This window comes from Perca flavescens, chromosome 17 (genome assembly GCF_004354835.1).
Source record: "Perca flavescens isolate YP-PL-M2 chromosome 17, PFLA_1.0, whole genome shotgun sequence".
In the NCBI taxonomy this organism is placed as follows: Eukaryota; Metazoa; Chordata; class Actinopteri; order Perciformes; family Percidae; genus Perca; species Perca flavescens.
Genome location: NC_041347.1, coordinates 15722237 through 15747902, shown reverse-complemented (window position 1 = coordinate 15747902; position 25666 = coordinate 15722237). Strand labels below are relative to the sequence as shown.

The 25666-nt window shown below is 37.8% G+C and overlaps 1 protein-coding gene across 5 annotated transcripts in view; it reads right to left on the bottom strand.

The window, feature by feature from the left end:
• The window catches only part of eys (eyes shut homolog), a 174358-nt gene that overhangs the window by 108950 nt on the left and 39742 nt on the right, over window positions 1-25666 (bottom strand). For 3 of the 5 annotated variants that reach the window (XM_028603256.1, XM_028603257.1, XM_028603259.1), the window contains 9 exons: window positions 17459-17572; window positions 15294-15416; window positions 12001-12114; window positions 11153-11386; window positions 9170-9292; window positions 8953-9066; window positions 5589-5702; window positions 4616-4729; window positions 1120-1317 (listed from right to left, as the gene is read on the bottom strand). In XM_028603256.1, coding sequence (XP_028459057.1) covers window positions 1120-1317; window positions 4616-4729; window positions 5589-5702; window positions 8953-9066; window positions 9170-9292; window positions 11153-11386; window positions 12001-12114; window positions 15294-15416; window positions 17459-17572 — 1248 coding nt within the window. Of the gene's footprint in view, window positions 1-1119; window positions 1318-4615; window positions 4730-5588; window positions 5703-8952; window positions 9067-9169; window positions 9293-11152; window positions 11387-12000; window positions 12115-15293; window positions 15417-17458; window positions 17573-19929; window positions 20131-23564; window positions 23643-25666 lie in introns of those variants that run through there. The other 2 variants (XM_028603261.1, XM_028603260.1) reach the window with 2 other exon arrangements.

Below are 25666 nucleotides of genomic sequence, written 5' to 3'. Positions count from 1 at the left end.
GGTGTACAGGCTGCCAGTGACAGAGGTAATTGCACTTCTTACTGGAGTGAATTTATTACTTCCCCAGTCAGGGTCCCAGGATTCTTCATTATCCCAAAGATTTACCACGTAATCTATGCTGTCACTCTGTCTAGGTGCGTGTAGCTGCTATTACTCTCATTAAATGCTTTAGGTCCTGGGTGGCAGCAGCATTATTCATCTCAGCCACTGTGGCTATGCAGTGCTCTCCCTGGTGGCTGGCTGGCTGGCTTCTGCTGAGCACCGGCCAATAGGTCTTAGAGGCCTGCCTCACTAACCTAAGGTGAACTGGCTACACTGAAGATTAGTCAAGACAGCTTGCCGAGGTCTACTGAAGCACAGTGAAGGATAGGATACTCTTAGATAGCATTCCACTGCTATCACTGCTTTGTTCCGGCATAAGCCAGTTGAAACAACATTGGCAGGATTTGATGAAATGCCACGAAGGCTAGAAGGTAATATTACAGCAGCACAGATATTTTGCTACTGAGGGAAATCTAATTTGACCCAGGCATGTTAAAACAAAATATTTCATGGAAATGTGAGCAATTTTCAAATCTTGTCCTTTACAATACACCAACTGGTGATAAATAGGCCTCAACTTTAAGACTATTATTTTGATCAATGAGTTTTTAATCACATATGCTAGAGACCAGATAGCCTTTGATTGTATTAATGTAGCCATTTATCATCCATTATTCAAATTACAACACAACATTGAAGCTTAATTGATTTTCTTTTACAGTTATGTTAAGGAACTAATCAAGTCTACTCCAGCAGGCAATGTCCTGGATCCTCACATCAGAAGGAATAACTCCATTCCCATAACTCTTATTAGATGCAATGGTGACCTCATTGAAAACTGCATGTCAGACTGTAAGTGAGCAGAACAAATTTGACAGATTCACTGTGTGTGTGTGTGTGTGTGTGTGTGTGTGTGTGTGTGTGTGTGTGTGTGTGTGTGTGTGTGTGTGTGTGTGTGTGTGTGTGTGTGTATGTGTGTGTGTATGCTTGCATACATGCACGTGTGTGTGCATAGAGGTTTGCTTCCATCTTGAGTGTCTGTTATTAAGCATGTTAGCAAGATAGGCTATTTCCTACCATCATAGCAAAAGCCGTGAAAACAGGGACTGGAGCTGCACTCATCCACATTGATTTCACAGCGGGGGCCAGTGAAGCCCCGGGAACAGTGACAGCGGAAACCCAAAGGGAAATGGTCCTGATCCAACTCCTCCACACACACTGCACCGTTCTCGCACGGATTACTGGCCTCACAGGGTAAGAACTCACAATTATGACCTGGAGTGAGGCAAAGAAATACACGTATCTGAACAATACAGCAGACGACAATATGCCTAGAAATGCAATAGAACTGTAAACCTGGGGTTGTTAAAAGTTATACCCTAATGTAGATTTCCTTGAACACATCCATGTGGTAGATTACATGCTGTGTCAAACTCACTCACAAACGATCAACAGAGACACAAGAATATTACAAATGTTCCAGTAGAAGCTGATCCAGAGTCCTCGTTTATTTTTGCAGCAGTTTTCCGTATACTACCAAAGTGATAAACATTCAAAATTCCAAATATTTGCAATCACAGATTATCCTCGCAGATATATTGTCTGGTGAATAATGACTGAACAATAGAAATTAAATGGCTGTTGTCATTACAGTACCTAAAATATTACAAGTTTTGCGCTTGCGACAAACAAATTACCAAATCAATGGTCTCCGTCCTCAGTTCTGATTGGCAGTCATGTTCTATGCTGATTTATTAAAACAACTCATAAAAGCACACCTGTGGCTGTGAAGCACTCCATTTTCATACTAATGTACTGAAAGTTATAATTATAAGTTATAATTTGCAATATAAACTTGTTTTTGTCACTTAACAGTCACTTTGTTGTAGCAAACTGCTAGATGTGTACAGACAAATTAAAATGCCAGATATAATATTCAGATAATGCATGAATCTTTTGAAGAAAATCACTTTTCCCAAGGACAAATAAGAAAGTTATAAAACACAAACAAATGGATAGAAATAACATGCATATACACATATTGTCTTAACAAAGCAAGTACAACATTAATCACCCCACACAATGTATATTAAATTTGCGAATAACAAATGTTGAATGTTGCAAAACATGCAAAACTAGACATAACACAATGGTTATGTGTCCTACCTCTGATCATTTCTGTAAAACATGTTGAGAAAAAATTATGATTAGGACATTCTTACAGAAAGTTCTGCAATAATCTGATGTGTAAAAAAAAACAACTGGTGAAATCATTTGTAGAAGAAGTAAATGAGTTCTGCATGCTTTAATCAAAAGTGTATACAAGGCCCATTATTGCTTTTGGCTTGGACATCAGGTTGTAGTAGCCACAGCTGATGAAAGTTCAGTCTGTCTATGTCAGCATATTACATAGAAACTTAGTGAAATATTAAAATGTTGTACTTTAATATTGTGATTCTGACAACAGATCTTATGTAGATAGTTTCATAGTGGAACTACTTCATGACCAGGCAATAGCTAGTTTCCTTGGAAAAGAAGTGGCAGCACTATTATTGTCAAACACACAATGCTTTCAAAATGCTTACTTAAAGGTCCCATGGCATGAAAATTTCACTTTATGAGGTTTTTTAACATTAATATAAGTTCCCCCAGCCTGCCTATGGTCCCCAATTGGCTTGAAATGGTGATAGGTGTAAACCGAGCCCTGGGTATCCTGCTCTACCTTTGAGAAAATGAAAGCTCAGATGAGCCGTTCTGGAATCTTGCTTGTTATGAGGTCATAAGGAGCAAGGTTACCTCCCCTTTCTCTGCTTTGCCCGCCCAGAGAATTTGGCCTACCCATGAGAGAGACATCATGGCTTTCAAATGAGCAAAGTGGCAGTTGGTCAAGGCCACACCCCCACTCTCCACCTTGCCCCTCCTTCTCTCTCCTCCTCAATAGCTACAGACAAAGAAATGGCACATCCTAAGGAAAGCTCATTGTGGGACTGGCTCTAGTGGCTGTAATTCTGCACCAAGGCTGAATTTCGGGAAAGAGACTTCAGATACAGTATTAGGGGACCACTAAGGCCCTTTATAAAAGCATCCAAAGAGCACCATGTCATGGGACCTTTAACTGGCCATTGTATAAGAGGGGACCAGTATTACAGCTGCATGAGGCAATATTTTGATATAAACATTCAATCAAATCTTTCTCTGTAATGTGAAAGGAATGCCAAAAGACCTGCCAATCTCATTGAGAACCAACAACCCATTCTACAGCTGTTTGCAGCTTTCAGTCCCAGCCGCTTTGTACAGCTACATTTCCACTGCCAAGTGCCTTATTTTACTATTATCACTTTGTACTGTGGCTATCTACTATTTGGAGATACTACTAGGCTTGGAGAAAGAGTGAAATTGTGTATTAAATCAAAGGAGACAAAGAATTTCTAATTGTTTTAGACACACTTTGCTTCTCAAATGTGTGATTGAGGAAGATGAATGAGTTGCTAATTGGGTCTAACAAGAATCTGGTACAAACCAAGGCTTGTGCTTTTGTAAGATGTAGCATTGACGTAGCACTGAAAACCAAAGTGATTTGTGCAGATTGGGACTGAAAACAGTAATTATTTTGAGGTGATTCTAAGTTACTGTATGGCATACACATGCTTATTACAACGCAATCCTGTTACATACAGTGATCTGTTGTTTTAATGATCCCAAATGTTATAGACTTTCTCTGAGAATACTTGTATTCAGTTTTATTTACAAGTCCCTTTACCTTTGACTATAAAAAGCAACCACATCACAATGTGGCCACTGCAATCCTTTATACATGTAGTAGGAATGGTGTTACATGGGTAATCAACTGTCCCCTCATTTCTGCCATACTTTCTATAGTGCTTTGAATTACAGCTGAAGACTTGCAGTCATTCCAACAAGCTGTGCCCACAAGTAAACATCCTTAAATATACGGTCATTTAAGATTTTTTTGTCTTTGATCATTTGTTTATGGAGGTACAAGAAGTGTAGGACCAGCTACATCCTAAATCTACTTAACAGCAGCAACTGATAAATCCTAAAGTAATGAATTCCTATTGTGATAACCAGCCTTGCCTATTTATTTCTTAAGTATTAACACAATTTATAAATCTTTTGTTGATTTCTTAAGGTAATCAAAGGTCCCCTATTATGCTCATTTTCAGGTTCATACTTGAATTTGGGATTTTTACCTCAACCTGCTTTATAATCAAAAATGTGAGTCTGAATCTCTTCCCCATTTGGTAAAATAATCCTTCACCCAAAATCACCCATCAACATTTTTATTTTCATTGAAATGCAAAGATAATGGCATACAGTGAGGCTAGCTCTATCCTCTGACTAAATTATCAAAAGTTGTCAGTTGTGTGGCAGAAGCACACACCATAGCCTAAATCTCACTAATAACTTGAGTTGTCTTTATTTTACCACAGTTAGCAAATGAAGACATACTCATTTTGTTGAGACATATGAAGTGAGTTCAGACAGGTGAAAATAATAGTATGTGAACTTAATTAACTTTGCTTTCTGTCCCCATTCCCTCAGTGCGCATTACCTTTAAATGGAGCCACACATTGGCAGAAGTAATTATCAGGCTGGTCAATGCAAGTGGCTCCATTCTTGCAGGGAGATGAAGCACACTCATCAATGTCAAGTTCACACTCTGTACCTTTTACAGAAAAGGACACAAGGGTTGCTGGCATTAATGTTTGGCTTTTCAAAAACAGTCAATGTTAAAATCACAAACCACATCATTGCAGTATCTGTAAGTTGAATCCGAAGAGAAGTCAAGCGTTTCTCTCTCAGAGATGATGGCTTGCACAGTAAAGCTGTCCATACCACAGGCGGGTTAATATAATTTTGGAACAACCACAACCTTTCATCTGGGAATAAACAGGGGTTGAATATAATAGATAAACAATATGAACCTACTGTAAAATAATTGGGTTCAGGTTTATTTTTTAGTCAATTCTGATCATAAAACCATACACAGAGATGATGTGAACGTAGTGCCTTAAGTGCTGAATATAGCTACAACACCAGAGAGGACTCTCTATGGTGCCACAGCAAGGTATGAAACAGCAAAGGTATTCAGAAAAGTTTTCTTCAACACATTATTCATAGGGATTATTTTTTGTAATGCACTGAACCTGGCTCTGTGTGAATTATCAGCAATTATTAAGAAACAGTTCAAAAGCTGTTACTGTGTTTGACTTCTACGGGTGGAAATACATGATCCATGTTTTAATCGCGAGCCATTATTCATCTTTGTCCTTTAACAGTTGGCATCGCAGCACCACATGTGGGGACATAATTATTCTGGGTTCTGCTACTCTGCTGTCTCTATACTATAAAGAGGAGCTGCTGATGGCGGATGACTTCACAATTATACTTGTTTTAATGGCAATTCAGAATTTATGAATAAAGATGTGATTGTCCGAATATGTTGCACATGCACTGTACATATCATTCATGTGAAAACACGCAAAGATACTCCTCAGCTGAATACATGAAGTGCATTCACTAACCTGTAAAGCCAGGCATACAGACACATCCATAGCCATGAACGAGGTCAACACACATGGCATTGTGCAGGCAGGGTGAGGATATGCACTCGTCTATGTCGACTTCACAGTAGTTGCCTATAAAAACATAAGATTTTAATGAGTCAGTGGGCACACATGTCCAAAAATTGCCATACTGCAGCTTTGATTTGTAACATTTTATGACTCACTTTCCCTAAACTTAGTAAAATGTATGTTACATTTGACGTAAAGCCTCTTTGCGTTGAATTTGAAATGTGATGATTGGTGACAGTTTCAATCCTTTGGTTTCAGTATTTTAAGACAGTTGTCACAAAAATTAAGTCAGCCTGATATTTTGCTTGCGCATTTTGCAACACATGAAATAAACACATTTTACTGTTATGCTAGCAAAATTAAATTTGACACTGATATTTTATTTTGGATATTTAACAAATATGAGCTTAAATCAAGTTTTAACAGATGAGCAACTGTATTGTTACAATATTAAGAGATTGTCATCTTTCTGTCCAAGCAGCATACCCTAAGTAGGTGATTTATATATATTTATATTGTATATGAGAAAAAAATTGTTAATGTAATATAGAAAACTGATTATTCTCTTGGTTTTTCCTTTCTAATGTGTTTACTCTGAAAATAAAAAGCAGATTAGCTGCACACAAACTAAGCCGTAAGATGATTTTCTTTTGCATTATCACTATTTCACATATTTAAAGTCACTGTAAGCTTTGGAGGAGGCTGTAATATCGTGTGAAATGCCAAAGTGAGAAGAGGTCTTTGAATTAAAGCAACATTCCATGTGATTACAGTGTACTGTTTGTCCCGCTTTTGTAACAATACAAAGGTCTAAATTGAGCTTGTTTTATAACCTCATCACCTCCCATGTGGCCTGGATGTGGCCTGAAGGCTAGCATGAATTCATTGTTGACACTGAGGTTTTATTAGAGATGTTGCCAATACTGATGCTCAATGTAGTCAAGATTGTCTTTGAACCATTAGCAACAAAAATCAATCACGGCACACAGAGTACTGGCCAGATTACCATGAAACTGGGTACGCACATTCATGCTTCCAAAAGGATGATTACTGCTCCATGACGTCTAGTACTAGTTTTGCATTGCCAGACCTATCACTGTAGTGCAAACATCTGGCCATTACATTTACTGCTCAAATGAGAATAAACCTTTAACATTTTGGCAGCTCAAATAGACAACTTTGTATGGAAGATATCAAAACATATGTGTTTTTAGAATTTAATGTGGATACTGGTCCCCAGTGGATGACTCCTAATGTCTATGTGACCCCCTTGACCTTTACTCTCACCATTAGGCCATTTTTTGCTACTTGCACAAAGTATAATTTAATAGTGTAATGCAATTTGCTTAACATGTTCATGCTCCCACATATATAACCCTTTGGATTTTAATGACTCCATGCCCTTTCCTCTATCACCATCCTAAAGATAAACACTACATTTTAACCACAATGTGGGTAAGAACAATTAGGGTCAAGCAAAAACAAAATTACTATAATTTTGTTTATTCTGACAGCATCCATGATCTAGTAGTGGTACTTCGGAGTGCTAGTTTTGTTGATGAATGGATGAGCATCTGAAAATTTTGCTTTTTACAATATAAATCTCATAAATCACAAAGGATAAATCTCATCACATTAATTTAAGAACACTTCACTATTCTTTACAGATAGAAACATACTACTACTGCTACTACTACAAAGTCAATCTATTCTATATTATATAGGTGCACAAAACAGTTTTTTTCTAAAAGCAACTGTATCATCCATTTAAGTATTTATGATTTTAGTATCTAAGATACCTGCACAATTAAGCACATCATGCCACACACTATGAGCAGAGACGTTTCCCTCTTCACGTAAAAAATATTGCCCTGTTGGGATTTCTGTGGCTCCTTTGTAATTGTGCTTCAATAAAAGGTTTCCATTGAGAGGCGTCAAGGTTGAATGAAATGTGCTCAAAAAACTGTTGCCATACATTTCCCTCCGGTCGAGGCAGATGGCCGCCCACCTAGTCTCGCATTGCCAGACCTATCTCCACTGCGCTGTGTCAGCACTGCAGTATGGCCTGCTAGTACTTTCCTGGGCAGCGCTAAGCCCAATAGCGGAATTAGAGAGAGGGGATGAGTCTATGGCGCGTGGGAGACGCGCCGGATGTCAGGCTTTATCCCAACAATTTACATTGGTTTAACAAGACTACCGCCCACCTATAGCCAGGTTCTGTTCGAGGTTTCTACCTGTTGAAATAAGTTTTTTCCTCTGTAAAGTGTCCTGAGTTAACTTATTTTATGATTTGACACTATAAATAAAATTGTATTGATTTAAATTGAATTCGTAAAAACGTGCAGGTGGCAGCCAGAGTATAGTATATATATATACACTATATATAGTATATATAGTTTATTTCCCCATAATTTTAAAGTATCACCTGTAGTTTAAGGAGAAGTAGAACAAGAGCTGTGAATATAAAACATAAAGTAAAGAGAGGGAAAATCATTAGCTCCAGCCCCAAGCATAAAAAGGTATAAGTACTTAAAGCAACAATAGAGAACCTTTCCCGCTTCGGTCCCTCTACAAGTTGGAAGCGGAATTGTCCATTATATTACATTATGCAAGTTTGCCAGATCGGGTAGCGGATCTGTAGTTCGAATGAACTGGACAATGTAATGTAATGGACAATTCCGCGTCCAACCTGTAGGGGGACAGAAGCAGGAAAAGTTCTCTAGTGTTGCTTTAATATGATATCCACAGTTCAGCTGTGAGCATAGCTCTTGCCACTTTGATTTTCCTGAAATCTGATTAGAGCCACCCATGTTTCAAATCAAACCGATCACACAGTATAATGAATATATGAGTAAGGTTAGAAGATTTATATGGGGACTGAAGTTAAAAGTTCAAAATCACATTTAGCAACAATGTTAATATTGTAGAATAAGCAAGATGTTCTGTTTGCCGTGGTATGTGACGTTATGTATATAATATAAAATATATATATATAAAGTGTTTCTTAATGAATTCATGCATCACTTGTACAAACAATGAGTAAGATCCATGCTGATCACTTGAGGGTTAAGGCACCCACAGGTCTTCATTTTAATATCTATTTTGGCTGAATTCGAATTTCTGTTTCTAAGTCAGACATTACATGAAAATTGTCTAAGTGCATTCATAATACTTACATTTCCTCTTACATATATACCCATAGCCATGAATATAACCACACTGGCACTGAAGTTGCCTATCACTCATCATTCGTCACATAAAAGTTTGAGCAGTGTCAAACAAACTCAGTCACGGTAAGAAGTGTTTAAAATACCTGTGATTCCTAGAGGACACTGGCAGCTGAAAGAGTTGAGCTCATCAATGCAGGAGCCTCCATTTCGACAGGGCTGGCTGAGACATTCATTTACTTCAATCTCGCAGTTATTTCCTTAGAAAGTATGAAAGGCAGACAACATGTTGACACATTGCTTTTTAAAAATAAAATGTCACTTTAACTCACACGGAACAACATCAAGATAGCTTTCACTTACCAATAAATCCAGGTGCACAGAAGCAGTTGTAGCCACCGAGAGTATCTTTACAGATACTCAGGGCTCCACATGGTTTTACTCCACAATCAGCAATGTATATGTCGCAAAACTGGCCTGTTAAACCTGTAGAGAGAGGACAATATACTCTATAGGATTTCTCCATTTCAGAAGACAATCTTTTAAAGTAATGCCTGTTGGATGAATAATAACATCACCTAATAAAGAAGACAAGTAGCGATCATACTCCTACTATGATTATTATTAAAGAGCAAAAATAATTACAGTATTCAATTAGCTGATTTTCTTACTTCCATTTCTTCTAATGCACAAGTAAATGATGAATTGTAATGCTGATAAAAAAAACAGTAGTAAGTACGACTAGGAGCAATCTTTTTGTGAATGGGTCACCTATTTGTTTTTGCAAAAAGACCCGTGTGCTTTCACTGTCCAACCGTGGGTAGCGGTAATGTGTGCGGTAACTTAGCAATATACCCACCAAGGCAGAGAAGAAGACTGCTAGCAAGCAAACATTGACGTAAACAATGCAGGATTCATAATATTAAAAACATTGGTTTTGTGAACATTTTATGAGGAAGTAAATGTGTCCAACAGGTTTGCTTCAAGGAAACAAATAATGCATTTCTGTAAGAAATCATGGATTTAAACATAATTTAGTTTAAAGCTATAGTGCGTAGGTTCTGTCTCCCCCATGAGGAATTCAAAGTATTGAGAATAAAACTGTGGGCGCATCCACATGATACAAGCCTTCCGTGATCGTGCACCACCCCCACCGCTCCTCCACGCAGTTGCTAGTAGCCAAGGAGGACACAGATGATTAAAAAAAACATAATGGACTCTTCAGATAAGAGTTAATTATCCTCACTTGATTTTCTGCGTGCGAAAGTCGCCGGATAACACCATTTTCTAAACATAGCCATACTGAGAAATACAGAGAGAGTTTTGTGGAACTCAAAGTCTTAATTAGCTTTGTATCAACTCATCAATGCAAATGGCTTGAATGTAACGGACGTTCATTAATATAAAAAAGTTACGCACTAAAGCTTTAAGCAGTGTACCTTCAAGCACCAAATCAAAATGTATTGCAAAGCTGCATCTGACATTTACTGTAATTGCAACAGGTGATGCAATGTATGTCCGTCTTTAGCAAAATGATGGAGATTTGTAATATTCAGACCAATCTAAATCTGAATATAAATAACTGATCTATTGATTCACCTTTTCCAATAATTATTGGCCATAACGGCCACTGAACACTTAATACCTTACACACTGTTTACTTCTTGTGAGCTGAGGACCTTAGTAGCTTATTATTAAATTGATGATGGTTACAAAATGGCCATTGTCTGCAATTTGTAATATGAAATAATGTTTTAAAAAGTAAAATGATGAAATTTGTTTTGTTACGTTTCCATTAGAAAACATTTAACAGGTAAACTAATAGGCAAGTATTTTCTACTGTATGTGAATGCTGTTATTTATTTATACTTATCTATAATTACCTTAATAACCTCTACCTAGTAATTATAAATGAATTACTGCAATGAAATGTAATCACAATAACAAATTTGACTTAGACTTAATTAAATTTTGAACTGACACAATCTAGTTATTACCTCAGAAATATTACGTGTAATATGCTCTAATGACAGTATATTCCTTTGACGTAAACAATTCCTTTGATAAAATACCAGTAGAAGACTTTCGGATCTTAAATGGGAAAACATACATTCCAAGCATCCTCACCGCTTTGAAGTCAACTTACAACCTGATGAACTCAGCCCTGACTTACACATTTCATAAGGATGTGACATGTTGTTGCTTAAGGCCAAAGAGATTAGACTCCCACAGAGAGGGAAGCTGAACAAGCGCAAGCATCAGACCACGAGTGAGTCTGCAATACACATGATTCATTCGAGGAATTGCCTCCATTCGAGACAAGCCGCTGCTGGATGGTAAACCTACCTGGTAAACAATCACACTTGAACCCTCTTGATTGATCCACACACGCTGAACCATGTTGACACAGGCCATCAACACAGTGGTTTATAGGTGTTTTGCAGTATGGCCCAGAGTAGCCACGTTGACACACACATCTATAAGTATTTGCCAGCTCTTCACAGAGGAGAGTCCCCTCAGGGTTGCAAGGATTTGACACACATTGGTTCACAGATGAGGAGCATTCATTGCCATGGTACCCTGTAAGAGGTGGGATCAAAGCAGTGATTGATGTGTGCTGTGCTGTGTACAGTATCCTCCAGACTTCCCACGTCTGGCAGATATCATGGATTGTAATTTCACGTAATGCTGTCATTGCCAGTGCTTTTCCTTCCTGCAGATTTAAATTTTCTATCCAGCCAGGGCCAAAAGCACTAAAACTAAGGAGGGATTTCGGCAACAGTACACAACCTACAGAGGAAAAAAACTGTGATTTTTGTCATGTTTTTTTAACCAATTGGAATTAATTTGTGGATTTGTACATGTGCTTTCTAATGGTATTCACTAAGAGGTAAAAGCTGTTTTGGTAAAGGCACAGTAATCAACAACACTAATATATTTTTTACATGCATTAGGATTTAAAAGAGAGGGATTTATGCAGAATAAACCAAGAAGAGCACAATGACACACTGTGGCAATAATGATTATATAGCTTAGTATTTTTTTACTCAGCACAGTGTTGCATGTCTACATTTCTACATGGTATTACTATAGTATTGACTAAAGAGCAAATAACAAGCTTGATTCATACATCAAAACAAAAATTGAGCTTAACAAATTCATTACCAATTGACTGTTTAAACATGCTTCAATACCTGGAGGGCAAATACATTGCACTTCCCCAGCTGAGTTGTACGAGCAGGTTCCTCCATTTCTGCAAAACTCAACATCTGATGCACATGCAGAGACAGAGGTGGAGCAATTCTTACCTGAGAGGTAAATAAAGATTGTTAATTGAGCGCTATAAAAACAAACACACACAAAAACAAAGAGCACATCACCAATATAATGACTCTCACTACGTCTCAATATCCTGTTCTACAAATGAGTTTGACTGCAGAGAGTGATGAACGTGATGAATTAACTTGATGTGAGGTATGCATGTGTTGGGTAATGGAGCCAGTAGTGGTGATACTACAGTATAACTGCCATATCTTTGTACTATTGCAGTTTCTTCCCACAGCCAAAGGCACACACAATTTATTTAGTCTAGTTTTCTGCCTGCTTATAGTGTCACTGTACAAACATATGAATAAAACTCCCTTGCTACTACTGCTCAACAAACATATGGGCGTGAAGTATCTATTCATACAACACCAACTATCAAACTGGAGACAAAATGAGCATGTGTTAGTAATGTACAGCTTAGCATTTTGTCAACATGAATCAGTAATAATGTAAGGTAAACAGCACATTTTATAGATTTTGTAAGCAATACCATCCTTGGATATTCAGGAGATACAAAAATATATTTATACTCAATCTGCTGCAGTCGTTGGGAAAATGGTGAATGAGCTCTTACGTTGGACAATGGGACCACTTTGATGGCTATCACTGGGTCAATGACGTGACGCACATTTTTTTGTGTCTATAAGGTTAAATTAAATTTAAATACATTTAATTTAAAAAAAAGACAAACAAATTACATTAATACCTACTTTTTTAGAGGCCATATTTTAAAGAGTTTGGTTTTAATTAATTTTAAGAGAATAATTGGCGATTAATGGCAAAAATGTCTAAGTGGTGTAACCGTCAAAACTTTGTACCAAAATTTTTATCTTGCTTAAAAAGGTCAAATTTCTTAATAAAAGATCCCATTAACTACTTGGGCATTAACGTAAATTAAAGGTTATTATACATATTTCCAATATATTTTAAAATGATGCTGATATTTATTTTAATAATTTAGGGAATCCTGTCAGTCATGCTAGCTTCCTGAAATGTCAAGTGGTGTAACCACCATTTAAGGTGCCATTTTGTTAAAATCAGCAAGAAGACCACATGACAGGAAGTTACATCAGAGAAAAGGACCCCTGATCAGCATAACTGCTGCATCACAAGGTTAATAACTCTCTGATAAATATAAGTTAATAAGACATTTTTAGGTTAAGTTCAGTTCTTTGGTTCACATGTCAAATGGTATGACCCAAGTAAAACATAGAAAAAAATTATGTTGAATAAATATTTGTATTTAGTGTAAAAACAGTGTTTTGATTATTTACACCAAGGCCATATGCTGATATATGTGTCCATTATAATGCCTGACTAATTTGATTTTACATTGAAATGTCAAATGGTGTAACCGGTTACACCATTTGACTCCTATTACAAGCCTCTCAATTTTTGGCCAATCTTTTCAAATATAACTAGTTCAGTTACTGGTCCAAGAGGTTATATGAACTTAATACTATTCAGAACTATTTGTATGTGTTTTTTGTTTGAATTTTTTAAAAGTGGTGGTAATTTATCCAACACTTAATTAAGATAGCTTATTTAGCTTGGCTAGGCTAAGTCATTATAGTGCAAGGCCTTAGTGTTTAAAAAAAAGTTTACCCTTAAATTAAAATTTCCATATCATTCCATTGCAATTTTACAATAATTTCTTAACAATTTAATAACACAGAATGAGGCAGTTGAACTGTGACCTCTAATGTGTTACAAGAACAGCAACTTTAAAATACCTAAAAAATTCAAGGATTATTTAAGTATAAAATGTTACTTAAATATTAAAAATGCCATTGAAAAAATGCAGTTTATCAAATTGAATTCCGATAAATGCACCAGAATAAGTTAAAGAGGTCATATTATGCTCATTTTCAGGTTAATAATTGCATTTAGAGGTTGTACCAGAATAGTTTAACATGGTTTAATTTTCAAAAACACCATATTTTTATTGTACTGCACATTGCTGCAGCTCCTATTTTCACCCTGTGTGTTTAGCTCTCTGTTTTAGCTACAGAATGAGATCTCACTTCTATTCCATCTTTGTTGGGAGTCGCATGCGCAGTAGCTAGGTAAGGACTACTAGCCAGTCAGAAGCAGAGTATGAGGGCGTGCCACGCTAGCAGCTAGGTGAGCATTATAACGTGTGTTACAAAGTGACCACGTTTGTCTCTGAAGTAAAGGCTGGACTACAATAGAGCTGTTTGGAGCAGTTTGTGAACAGTGTTTTCTGTTGGAGATGGTAAGTCCCTTTGGGGGGGACTTTGGGCTTTTTCACTTTGTACACCTATGACATCCCAAAAGCATAATATGAGCTCTTTACCTGTAAACATGTTAAAGGGCATGCACAACCCTAAACAGACTTGCTTCTCCCTCTCTCTTTCATCTATCTACCTCTTTCTCACACACAAATACTGTTCACACACAATTTGTTAAGATGTTAGTTGTTTAATTTAATCTAATGAGTTATAATATATTTAAATATTTGTCATTGAAATGAAATTAAATGCCAAGTTCAGTAGTTTAGTGTCACTTACAAGCATCACGTCAGGTGGTGTAACTGGTTTGTGTCAAATGGGGTAACCAGTATTTTTCTTGAAAAAATGATAATGTGCAGGTAAATTTATGTTTGATAAAATGTAATACTCTACTCCACTGTAGAAACACAATTTTAAGACTTTTTACACAATTTGTCCAAGATTATTTAGAAAACAAATGTTTCCAGCACGTCTACCACTTGATATTGCAATAACAAATATAATTTAAATTTAGAAGTAATCCTAATCAAATCTATTTTTGGCTGAAATTTGGAAATAGGTAATAGTTATATTTGTATGAGTGCACTCACAAACAATGTAGTGGATGAAATATTAAATATTAATCATTCCTTTGTGGTTACACCAATTGACATTTTAGGTCCATTTGGTCCTACCTTTGTTAAAAAAAATGGTGAAAATCCTATTTCAAATGAAATAAAATGTACAATAACACAAAATATACATTTTAATGAAACTCAAGGATGCCTTCAAAAAATCTTTTTCAAAGTTTTTTCATTTTTTCATCTGCCCAACCCTTATTTGTCACTGACCCCACTACTAAAGAGTCATCAATCTGCACTATATTCATTAAAGCCTAAACTATGAAAATGATGACATAGATAACTCACCAGCAAAGCCCGAAGGACAGATGCACTCATAGTCCGCAACCAGGTCAATACATGTGGAATTATTGACGCAGTATCCATGGACACATTCATCATGGTTGATTTCACAGTTTAATCCCCCAAACCCTGGAAGAAGGAGAAAGGAAGAGAAATCTCACCAGTTTATATCAGTAAACACCAGACCTGAAAAGTTACTAATTAGTATCAAATTGCACCCAAAAGCTATTTATTGCTGTTGTGAAAATTTACATGACTAGTGGAAGCTCCTCACAAGTAAACAAGTACAAAATTTGGAGAGTAGACTGCACCAGTCTGTATTTGAGGAAATAAATTATATTTTGTCATACTGTGTGTGACATTTTTTCTAGTGATTAATTTTATTATATATTAAAGTTATATCAGCATATTTGATATTTTAAAAATAAAAAGGTAAAAGTCATGAAGTAAAAGTGAGTGCTGCCAATTTCTGACATTTACGTCCCCCATAAATATATTCCACTGCATGGTCACGCTATAAAATGACCATCATTAGCACTGTCACACATTGCAGCTACAGGAGGCCCATGACTAATGCTTGGCTATCAGCACCATCGGTGCAGGTCAAATTCTCATCATTTCTCAAACTGACCATGGAACCAATTTCCACCTCTCTCCATGTCATAAAATTTGACAATTATCCTGACTTCATTAAAAATGCATAACAGGCTTCACTCGCAATCAAGGTTTAATCAGAGGTATCTCTCACAGGTAAGATGTCAGCTGGACCAAAAATGATTGGAAAAATAGCTGAGATTTATTCCTTCTTACTCTAATGATGCAAACGACAATTTCTGATGGAATGGTTTTATGTGATAGGAAAAATTTTAAAGCAAATGTTTGTTAACCTTATGGGTATTGAACTGAAAGCCAGGAAACATGAGGAAAAGTGTAATTGAAAATCATCATGAGTAAAGATAGCAATCAACACCATATGCAAAAAAAAAAACTCTTGTTGAGAGTAAACAGGTTTTCACTCCAGCTCACGGTGTGCTAATCAGCAAAATGGACAAACTATGGTAACTCTCAACCCTCTATGGCACATGGACAGGTATTAAGATAAACCTTAGGTTGTCGTCACATTGAGGGCATGGTGTTGAGCGAGAAGATAAGGAATAAGAAATTCTTCCAGTTGTGCAAAAATGGTTGAATCCTTGTACATTCCCCATGTGCATGAAGGTCGCTATCAAAGTTTCTTTTCAGGACATACTGCAGCAAACTGAATCTGCAGATAAGAAATAGTCTGTAAGGAATGTAATGTGCAAGAAGTACTAGTTTCTTCAGTTAGTAGCAATGATTTGCTAATGTTGAATGTTGCATTTTCTGATTGTTGGAGATTTTGTTGCAGGGGTCTGAGGAATGATGTTTTAAATCCATTTTCTGCATTAATGGGTTCTTGAATTGATGTTAAAGTAACATTGCTGACATGATTTGAAAACATTGTCCATTATAAAAGATCTGAGAGGCAAGATATTTATTTTTGATTCCAAAAAAATAAATGGATATGAGTAAACTCATAATTAGGCAACTGGTCCTATTTTTTCTCTTTACTTCTTTAAACCATTTGAGAGTGTGGACTGGATTCATGACAGAAAATAGGCTACCCTGATCATTTTTACTGTAAATATTGGTCCCGTCAGAGAAATGGAAATTGGTACCAGTGCTCAAAATCTGAAAGTAAACTGCAATAGGAGATGGTTTGTATAGATCATTTAGTTTATCTGGGATTTATTTATCTAGTTACGAAAAGTGAAATGAGTTGTTGCTGCATTGGATTCCTAGATTCTTTTATAAAATGGGTTTTTCCTTGTATGGTTGTTGACCATCAGCACCAAATGGAAGACAGACTTGCTTGTATTTTTGAGCTTTAGCTGTAGTGGAAATAACTCAATGACTTTTCATCTCCCTTTGTCGAGTTATCCAAATTATCTAAAGAAATAAGAAATACACCGCCAAACAATAAAATGGAGAAAGAATGAGTATTAAAGTGTTTCTGAATCGATTTTTTATTTAAGCCAGGGTCATATAACTTCAGGAATAAAACTGGTTGGTTGCACACCAACAAAGGTCTGAATTAGCCACATTGTTGTATTGTCTCGACTATTGGGGGATCTAATTGCATTGCAACTTACCCTCTGAGCAGAAGCACTGATACAGGTCAATGCCGTCCACACAAATACCACCATTCTGGCAAGGCTCTGACTCGCACTCCTTGAGATTTACTTCACAAAATGACCCTCCAAACCCTGCAGCATATGTAAAAAAACAAAAGAAAAAAAAAGAAAACGCTGTAATTAGAATCCTTTTTGCCTGGTTTCATTCCTCAGCCAATTAGGATCAGCATGACTTTGTTTTCACAAACAAAAGCTGGTTTTCAAAGCCTGTATTGATTCAAAGAGCTTGCTGGGCACATGCAGACTCAGCTCACTGGATCATTTAATCATGTTTAATAAGAGCCAGTCACTGCCGTTCTGATGTATTACATTAAACAAGCCAAATCCAGTGATTTTTAAGATCAGTCAATCTATACACAAAGGGAACCACATTGAAACAAATAACATGGATCAGTGCACGTGTAAATGCAATCACACACACACACACACACACACACACAAACACACACACACACACACACACACACACACACACACACACACACACACGCCATTAAAGAGAAGAAACATGTCAGTGTTTAAGGTACATTATTGCTGGTGCTACACAGGCTTTTTTGTAGGATAACCTCACACTTATCTACCATAGAGTATTTGTTACGTGTTTGCAATGTTTCACACAGTCAGCCAAGGATTAAACGGAGCATACGGCTGCAAAAATGCTCTTCACAATTAGGAATGTGGGAAAAAAATGAACATAAAAAGAACAGTCAGAATAAGCAGTTTTCCTTTCAAAACTATACTGTAGGGTTATATAAAAAACAAGAACAACAGCCAAACAAAAGCAACTGCTGCATTGCTTAAACCTGTGGTATGACAAAAACATGTCTCATGCTCAGAGATGTAGTGGTAAAAAAACTATAAATTCCGGTGGACCACGACGTGGTCACCCGGTACGGTGGGCCACTGCCTACCGGTGTATGTGTATCCTGATGACATTGCTATAGGTTATCATTTGATGGTACTACCAAGGGTATCACTGGTTGTTCCCTCATCATAGGTCACACAATCACTATTCAATTCATACATTAATCTAAATTATTGTTGAAGAGACTCAAGAAGGAATAATATGGTTGTAATCTATAAAGTTTACTAAATGACAAAACAGATAGAACAACAATATTTAAGAGAGATAGAGAGGGAGGCTTATATGCAGGGCTTCCAATGCAATGCACTTGTACATAATGATTAGGGTTTAGGGATTTGGGATTATTTTCATAGTCGATTAATCTGTTGAATATTTTCGCGATTAATCGATTAGTTGTTTGGTCTATAATATGTCAGAAAAATGTGGATCATTGTTTCCCAAAAGCCCAGGATGACGTCCTCAAATGTCTTGTTTTGTCCACCGGATCACCTACAAAATCCTGGTCCTCACCTACTAAGCCCTCCACCATCTGGCCCCCTCATACCTCACTGACCTCCTCTCCCCGCACCAACCCTCACGGTCCCTCAGATCCACCTCAGCTGGTCTCCTCTCCATCCAAAAGTCCAAACTCCGCAGTTTTGGGGACAGAGCATTCTCCAGAGCAGCTCCCAGGCTCTGGAACTCCCTCCCCCAAGAGATCCGCACCTCTGAGTCCCTCACCATCTTCCAGTCCCACCTCAAGATCCATCTCTTCACCTCTGCCTATCCCTAGCCCCACGCCCCCCTCCCTTTTCATCTGTGCCTGAATCTTGTTTTGTTTTGTTCTGTTTTTATAATTTACCCTGCCCTGTAAAGCGACTTTGAGTCTGTGAAAAGCGCTATATAAATTAAATTTATTATTATTATTATTATTATTATTATTATTATATGACCAAGTTGAGGCATGTGTTGGCATTCTGAGTGCCTCCATGCTGCACTGTCACTGGACATCCGGTGATACACAGGGATGAGCTTCTTATGGTGATCATTCAAAAGACCAATATTTAGAACATTGGAGAAAGCAATCAAAGTAGACTAAATTGTTATTAGACACATTACCTTCACACTGTCAGAGATACGAAGAAGAGACAGATCCTGACTAAACACAGGCTCAGTGACCACCAACTGGGTCAGACAGACAGGTCAGAGAGAGAGAGACAGGCTCAGTGACCACCAACAGAGGTGCACTTCCTCCTCCACTGGGAAAAAGTATCTTCACTAAGAGAATTACACCTTGGAAAAATAACCAAAAAAAGTTACCACCAGAAAAGAAGCTGGTAGTTCTCCTAGGAGAGGGGACAGCAGCTCTACTGACAGCTAAACATGGATCTGAGGGACTCACAACCACTTTAGGATCCCAAAATTACAGATTGGTTTAGTATTTTATAGTAATTATAGTAGAATAGTATATATGTGACACCTACATATTTAATATATGACATGTAGGCTATGAATTTCTGTAAAAGAGAGAGAGAGAGAGAGAGAGAGAGAGAGAGAGAGAGAGAAAGTGAATCAGTCCGATTACCTCCGCTGTCTGATAACTCCTGTTTTCTGAACGATAGTTGACACATCGACGTCCTATGTGAAGGCATTTCATCATCTTCTGTCTTAATGTATAATCCCCTGCTGGGTCTTCTTGCTAATAACAACTGTTTTCGTCTTCTCTGAGGTGATTTTCGACCGTTTTCGACGCATTTCTTTAGACATTCTGAACTACCGCGGAAATGTTCATCAGCCAATAAAATCAGGCATTTAGAGTTAAATCCCCCCTTTTACTTCCACAATTGGATGCTTATAAAAAGTAAATGACCATATTTGGATCCGACAGCATTACACATGATTGTAGAGGAGAGAGAGAGAGCTTTCCAACGGTATATGAGATGACAGGGTGCAGACAGCGATCGCGGAGCAGCGGGATGATTTAGAACGCCAACTTTTGTTGAATTTAGGAGAAAGTGTAGTAAAATAAAGACCTAAATGTGTATTTTTTACTTTTTTTCACCACAAGTCTGAAAGAATATATGTTATTGAAGACAAATAGCCCAAAATCTCAAAATTGACCAGTGAAAAAAAACGATGTTTTTGCCTGCCGTGTCTCGCATTAAGCCCCCAACGTTGACTTCAAAGCAGCGCTTCGACCATTGACTTCATGACTTCAAGGCACCTAACCATTGCCTAATCCTAGCCCCGACGTTGGGGGCTGAAACACCAAACACCGCAAAAGATTGGTCAACACTGACAGTAATGCAACGCAATATGAAATATTTCGTCTTAGATTTAACAACTTATGAAACTAATATAGAACAATTTGAAACTAAAACGACATAAGCTAAATCATGGGTATCTAAAAATGGCTTAGGCACTATAGGCTAGAGGTGGATACACGCACTTTGGAGGTGGGTAAACGCTATTTCCGAATTTTGGGGGGTGCGCAAACAGCGTTTACGTGCGGTTAGCCTCCATTACATCCATAGACAGTATATAATGGACCAATAGACCCCGTTGCTCTGGACGGAGACCAGTGAAGGCTATTAGAAGCACTTTTCCGGTGATGGCCAGCTTTACTGCGCAGCCTCCAACTGAGAGAATGTGACGTGAGCAACGTGTCTGAAAGTTCTAAGTCTTCTGGTAGCTGTGCCAAGAGAAATCTCAATCATTCCCAATCTTACAGATACGGAGACTGTAGGTGTATGTAAGGAGATAACATGGGCAGAGGCTAATTATTGATCACTAACATGCTAGTTAACATTAGTAATTAAACATAAACATCTCATGTAAGTCGAAACTGCCTGCGAGCTTCTCCTGTACTATACGGTAATTCCTCTACTATGCGACAGTAAGTCACTTGGTTATGACACAATCGTTAGCCTATTTTTACAAAAACGTCTGCTACGGAGCCATAACGTGAGGTACAAGGTAATGGAGCCTTTTATACATTGTCGTGTTTCTTTGGAACTAAACAACGGACAAATAGAGTCTTTAAACGCTTCAGATGTAAAGTTATTCGCAGTCAAGTGATGTAAAAAAAAAAAATGGCGGTCAGCGGAATGCTAACAGGAGGTGATGGCCAGTTAGCAACAAAATGGCGCCATGATGGCTCGAGTTCTGAAGCAAAGCTTACCCCCTTGATTACATCCCTGACCCATGCTATAGACGGGTTTCCTGTTTACAAACATTACAGGGTGCGTGCGCATACCAGGGGCAGAAAGCCAGATTGGTGAGCTGGTCCGATAATGCAAACGCATTTTTGTCTCAGTGCACATTGTCTTAGTCCCTTCATTTCGTCATGGCAAAGCTAACGTTTTTGACCGATTACAATTTAATCATTTTTTGTGAGCTGGAGAGCTCTCGTTATGAGAAGCTAGCTATAGCTCTGTTTGCCATTCATTCCAATGGGGAAACCTCGCGGCTAGACTTTAGACATATATTGCATATATTTACACTTTGAATTTCGTCATGGTATTTATATAACACATACTCTATGGTCTTACAAAGCTAACGTTTTTGACCGATTACAATTTAATCATTTTTTGTGAGCTGGAGAGCTATCGTTATGAGAAGCTAGCTATAGCTCTGTTTGCCATTCATTCCAATGGGGAAACATCGCTGCTAGAATTTCGACATGCATTCCGGTGGCGTATTCCTTTAAGCTTTCCTTATTGTTTGTATATAACTGCTGACTCAATAAAACATGATTTTAGTTGGATCCGTTTGTCGGTCTTTAATTTTGCAATGTTACTGTGATCTATATGTATGGCTATAATTATCATTTTAGGCTAATGTAATAGCCCGTGTTAGCAGCAGGGTTACTCCTGAGTGTACCCTTATGGTTGGTTTATGTCTTAAATTAATGGCCAGGATTTCTGGGAAAAGGTACGATATGTTAGTTTCAAAACATCACTGCAGGTGGATTGTTTTTCGCAGCAGAGGTTGATTGTGGGCGAGAGGGCGACAAACACTGTCTTGGTTAGCTCGCCGAAGCTCTACTGCCACTGTCTCGGCAACGTTAGCTAATGTCCGCTAGCTAATGTAGGCTAACTATAGCCAGTTAGCTTTGTATGTAACATAACAAAAACCCACCCATCTCAGAGGAGCGAAGCTTAATATTTCATTCAATAAAGTTATGTACAAAAGGAGCACTAACGCCACAGGTCCTATGTTGGCAACGTGGACGAAGATATAGTAAACTCCGAAGGCAATCGTAATATTTACCTAGTAGGCTAGGCTAACACTGTTGCGCTAACGTTAGCAAAACATCGGCGTAGCTTTAGCTAGCCGTCTAAACTTGTCTCGAGTCCGGACCTTTAATTGTCTATGGTCCGGAATCGAGTACCACAGCCCTGACAGGTAGCTAGATATCACTTAGCTGAACAACCACAAGCTGCAACTTTTCTGATTGATACAATGGGAGCCTGACTCTTGCATATGACCCCAATCTGCCCCTCTTATGGCTTGAAGCCATAACCTCCGCCGGTTTTTGGCAAAAGCATGCTTCCCCCTAGGTATGTTAAACATCAGGCACCCATCACTGGCTCTGTTTGTACAATTAACTACGCAACAACTCCTTGGCATTTTGACTTAACGCTATGCCGATACTAGCTAGCTAGCTACACAAAACACGTCTTCTTTCTGCCCCCCGGTTGCGTGCGCAAGTAGTGATGACGTTGCCGAGAAACCCATGTATAGTGGGCTTTTGATGAAACAACAGCTTTTGAAGCTCAAATAATTTTATGGCAAAAATAAGCCTTGCACTGCAAAGTTCTTCCTTTTAAATAAATGCTAATGTAAAACAAAAAGATACTGCAGTCCAAAACAGTTTTATGGTCTAAAAACACAATTATTGCCCTGCAAAATCTGCTCTTCAAGAGTTTAGTCAAATAGAAATCTGTAAAGAATTTCCCCAGCAACCTTTTTCTATGTATTTCCTCTTTTTGCAAAATCATACAAGCAAAATGAGTTCATTAAACATTCTTAGTTCAAGGATATGATTTAGTGTTAGTAATAACTACTACTAGGTCAAAAGGTTGATCGTATGGGATATGCAGTATAGCGAGGGAGGGTATGAGTAACATGTTTTGCCACACATTAGGTTGACAAGCATTAGATAATACACATGCCAAGACTGCCAACCTGAAACGTCGAGACAAGACAGCAACTCACAGTTTGCCCTTGAGAAGTGATCTGGGACGAACAGCTCGCCGCAGGTTGCTTTCATTTACATAAGAAATCACTCACAATCCTTCTCTTTGACATCTGCTGAGCATAAGTGCAACAGGAGTAATGAAGTTAGGGTTATTGATTGGGTTACATGAACTTCTATGTAATAGCCATTCATTTGAAAAGGGAGAGCAGAGCTGGTGTGGAGTAGCATCAACTGAATTACCATTGGTTTGGCAGGAAAAAATGTTTTCACTCCAAGTACCGTAACTGTATCCAGAAATAAGCTGCATGGTTTCCTTTGCATGCAGACACAGTACTATACAGTACTGGCACTCTGTCACTTACTGCATATATATCCTTGACTTGCTAGAGTATGAAGCCTGATTACCCCTGGCAAGCCTCAGAGTATCTAACAGGTCAAGCCTCTTCCTCTTACTCCTGTGTTATCCCTGTCACCACTGGCAGTGACTGCTGTGATAACACTGTCATCCTCATGGAGGGAAATCAGTGGGACTTGACTGACACACAAACAAAATATTTTTTTCTGCAGGAGCGGTCAAATTAACCTGCCTGAATCAGCATGAGATTAATCAGGTGGTTATGAGTTTAAAAACGTTATGTACCAGTTTGGGGGCTATTCTTTCGATACATGGTCTAGCACATGATAAGGGCTCTTATGTAGTCTTGATCTGATTAAAAAAAACTTACTTTTTAGAATCAGAATCAGCTTTAATGGCCAAATAAGTGAACACACAAGAAATCTGACTCCGGCTTTGTTGCTCTCAAAGTACAAAAGAGACATACGGACATACGATAAAAAACAAGGACAATAAAGCTGAACAAGATGAAGATTAACATTTTTAAACTATGTACAGATATACATTTTTCAAAAAAAATGTATATATATATATATATATACACATATCAAGGTCAAGGTCAAGGTAAACTTTATTATCCACAAGTAGGAAATTTATGTGGTCACCATTACACGCTCCAACGTTATACAGCCTTCTACATAACATTAAAAAACATAAATACAAAACATTTAACAAAACAGACAAGACAATAGAAGCATTAAGAAAACATAACAAGCATGTATTTAAGAGTTAAATGTTGGTGTATATAGTACAGTATACCTGTAGTTTAAAAATGCCTAAGAGTTTTTAAGTCTATTGTTGTGCAGTCTAATTGCTGTAGGCACAAAAGACTTGCTGTACCTTGTAGTCCTAATTTTCCTTTGCAGGAGTCTGCCACTTGACCTGTTGCTTCTTAAAAAAATCTGATGAAGAGGATGGGTTGAATCATTTAGAATTTGTTCTGTCTTTTTTAAACTAAGGTCATTGTACAGTTGAGCTACAGGTACCTGATCAACTCCAATGATCTTACTCGCTGTTTTAATTATTTGTTGCAGTTTCTTTTGGTCCTTGATATACATGTTACCAAAGGCACAGATAAGGCCAAAAAATAAAACACTCTGCAAGAGAGCTTTGTAAGACATCTGAAGAATACAGCTATATAAATGTGGGGATCAAAGTCCCCACATTTCATGCTACTAATTTCTTTATAAACCAATTCCTGTTCGGCTATAAAATCATGGGTATCAAATCTACAATAAAAGTCATTCAAATCATTGGCCATAGCAAGTTAGTTTTCAACTGTCATGAGATGTCTCTTAGGTTTGTATCCTGTAATGGCCTGAACCCCCTGCCATGCTCTCCTAGCATCATTTCTAAAAATATTCTCAAGTTTATGTTTATATGCCGCTTTACAGTCCCTGATCATACTTTTTATGTTTTTCTGCAGTCCTTTTCTCTTCTCTATTTCCTCCCAATTGAAACAGTCGCTTCTTTTGATTAAGAAGATGTTTTAGTTCTGGGGTTACCCAGGGCTTGTTATTTGGAAACAGCTTAACAATCTTTTTGGGAATGATTGTGTCCTCGCAGAATGTTATGTACCCCGAGATAGCAAGCGCTGCGTCGTTAATGTTTTCAGTCCCATCGGTCACTACGTTCCAGTCCGTGCGCTCTAGACAGTCTTGCAGTGCCTCAGAGGCGGCAGCAGTCCAGCACTTAACTTTCACCTTTCTGGCTTTCTCACGCCGC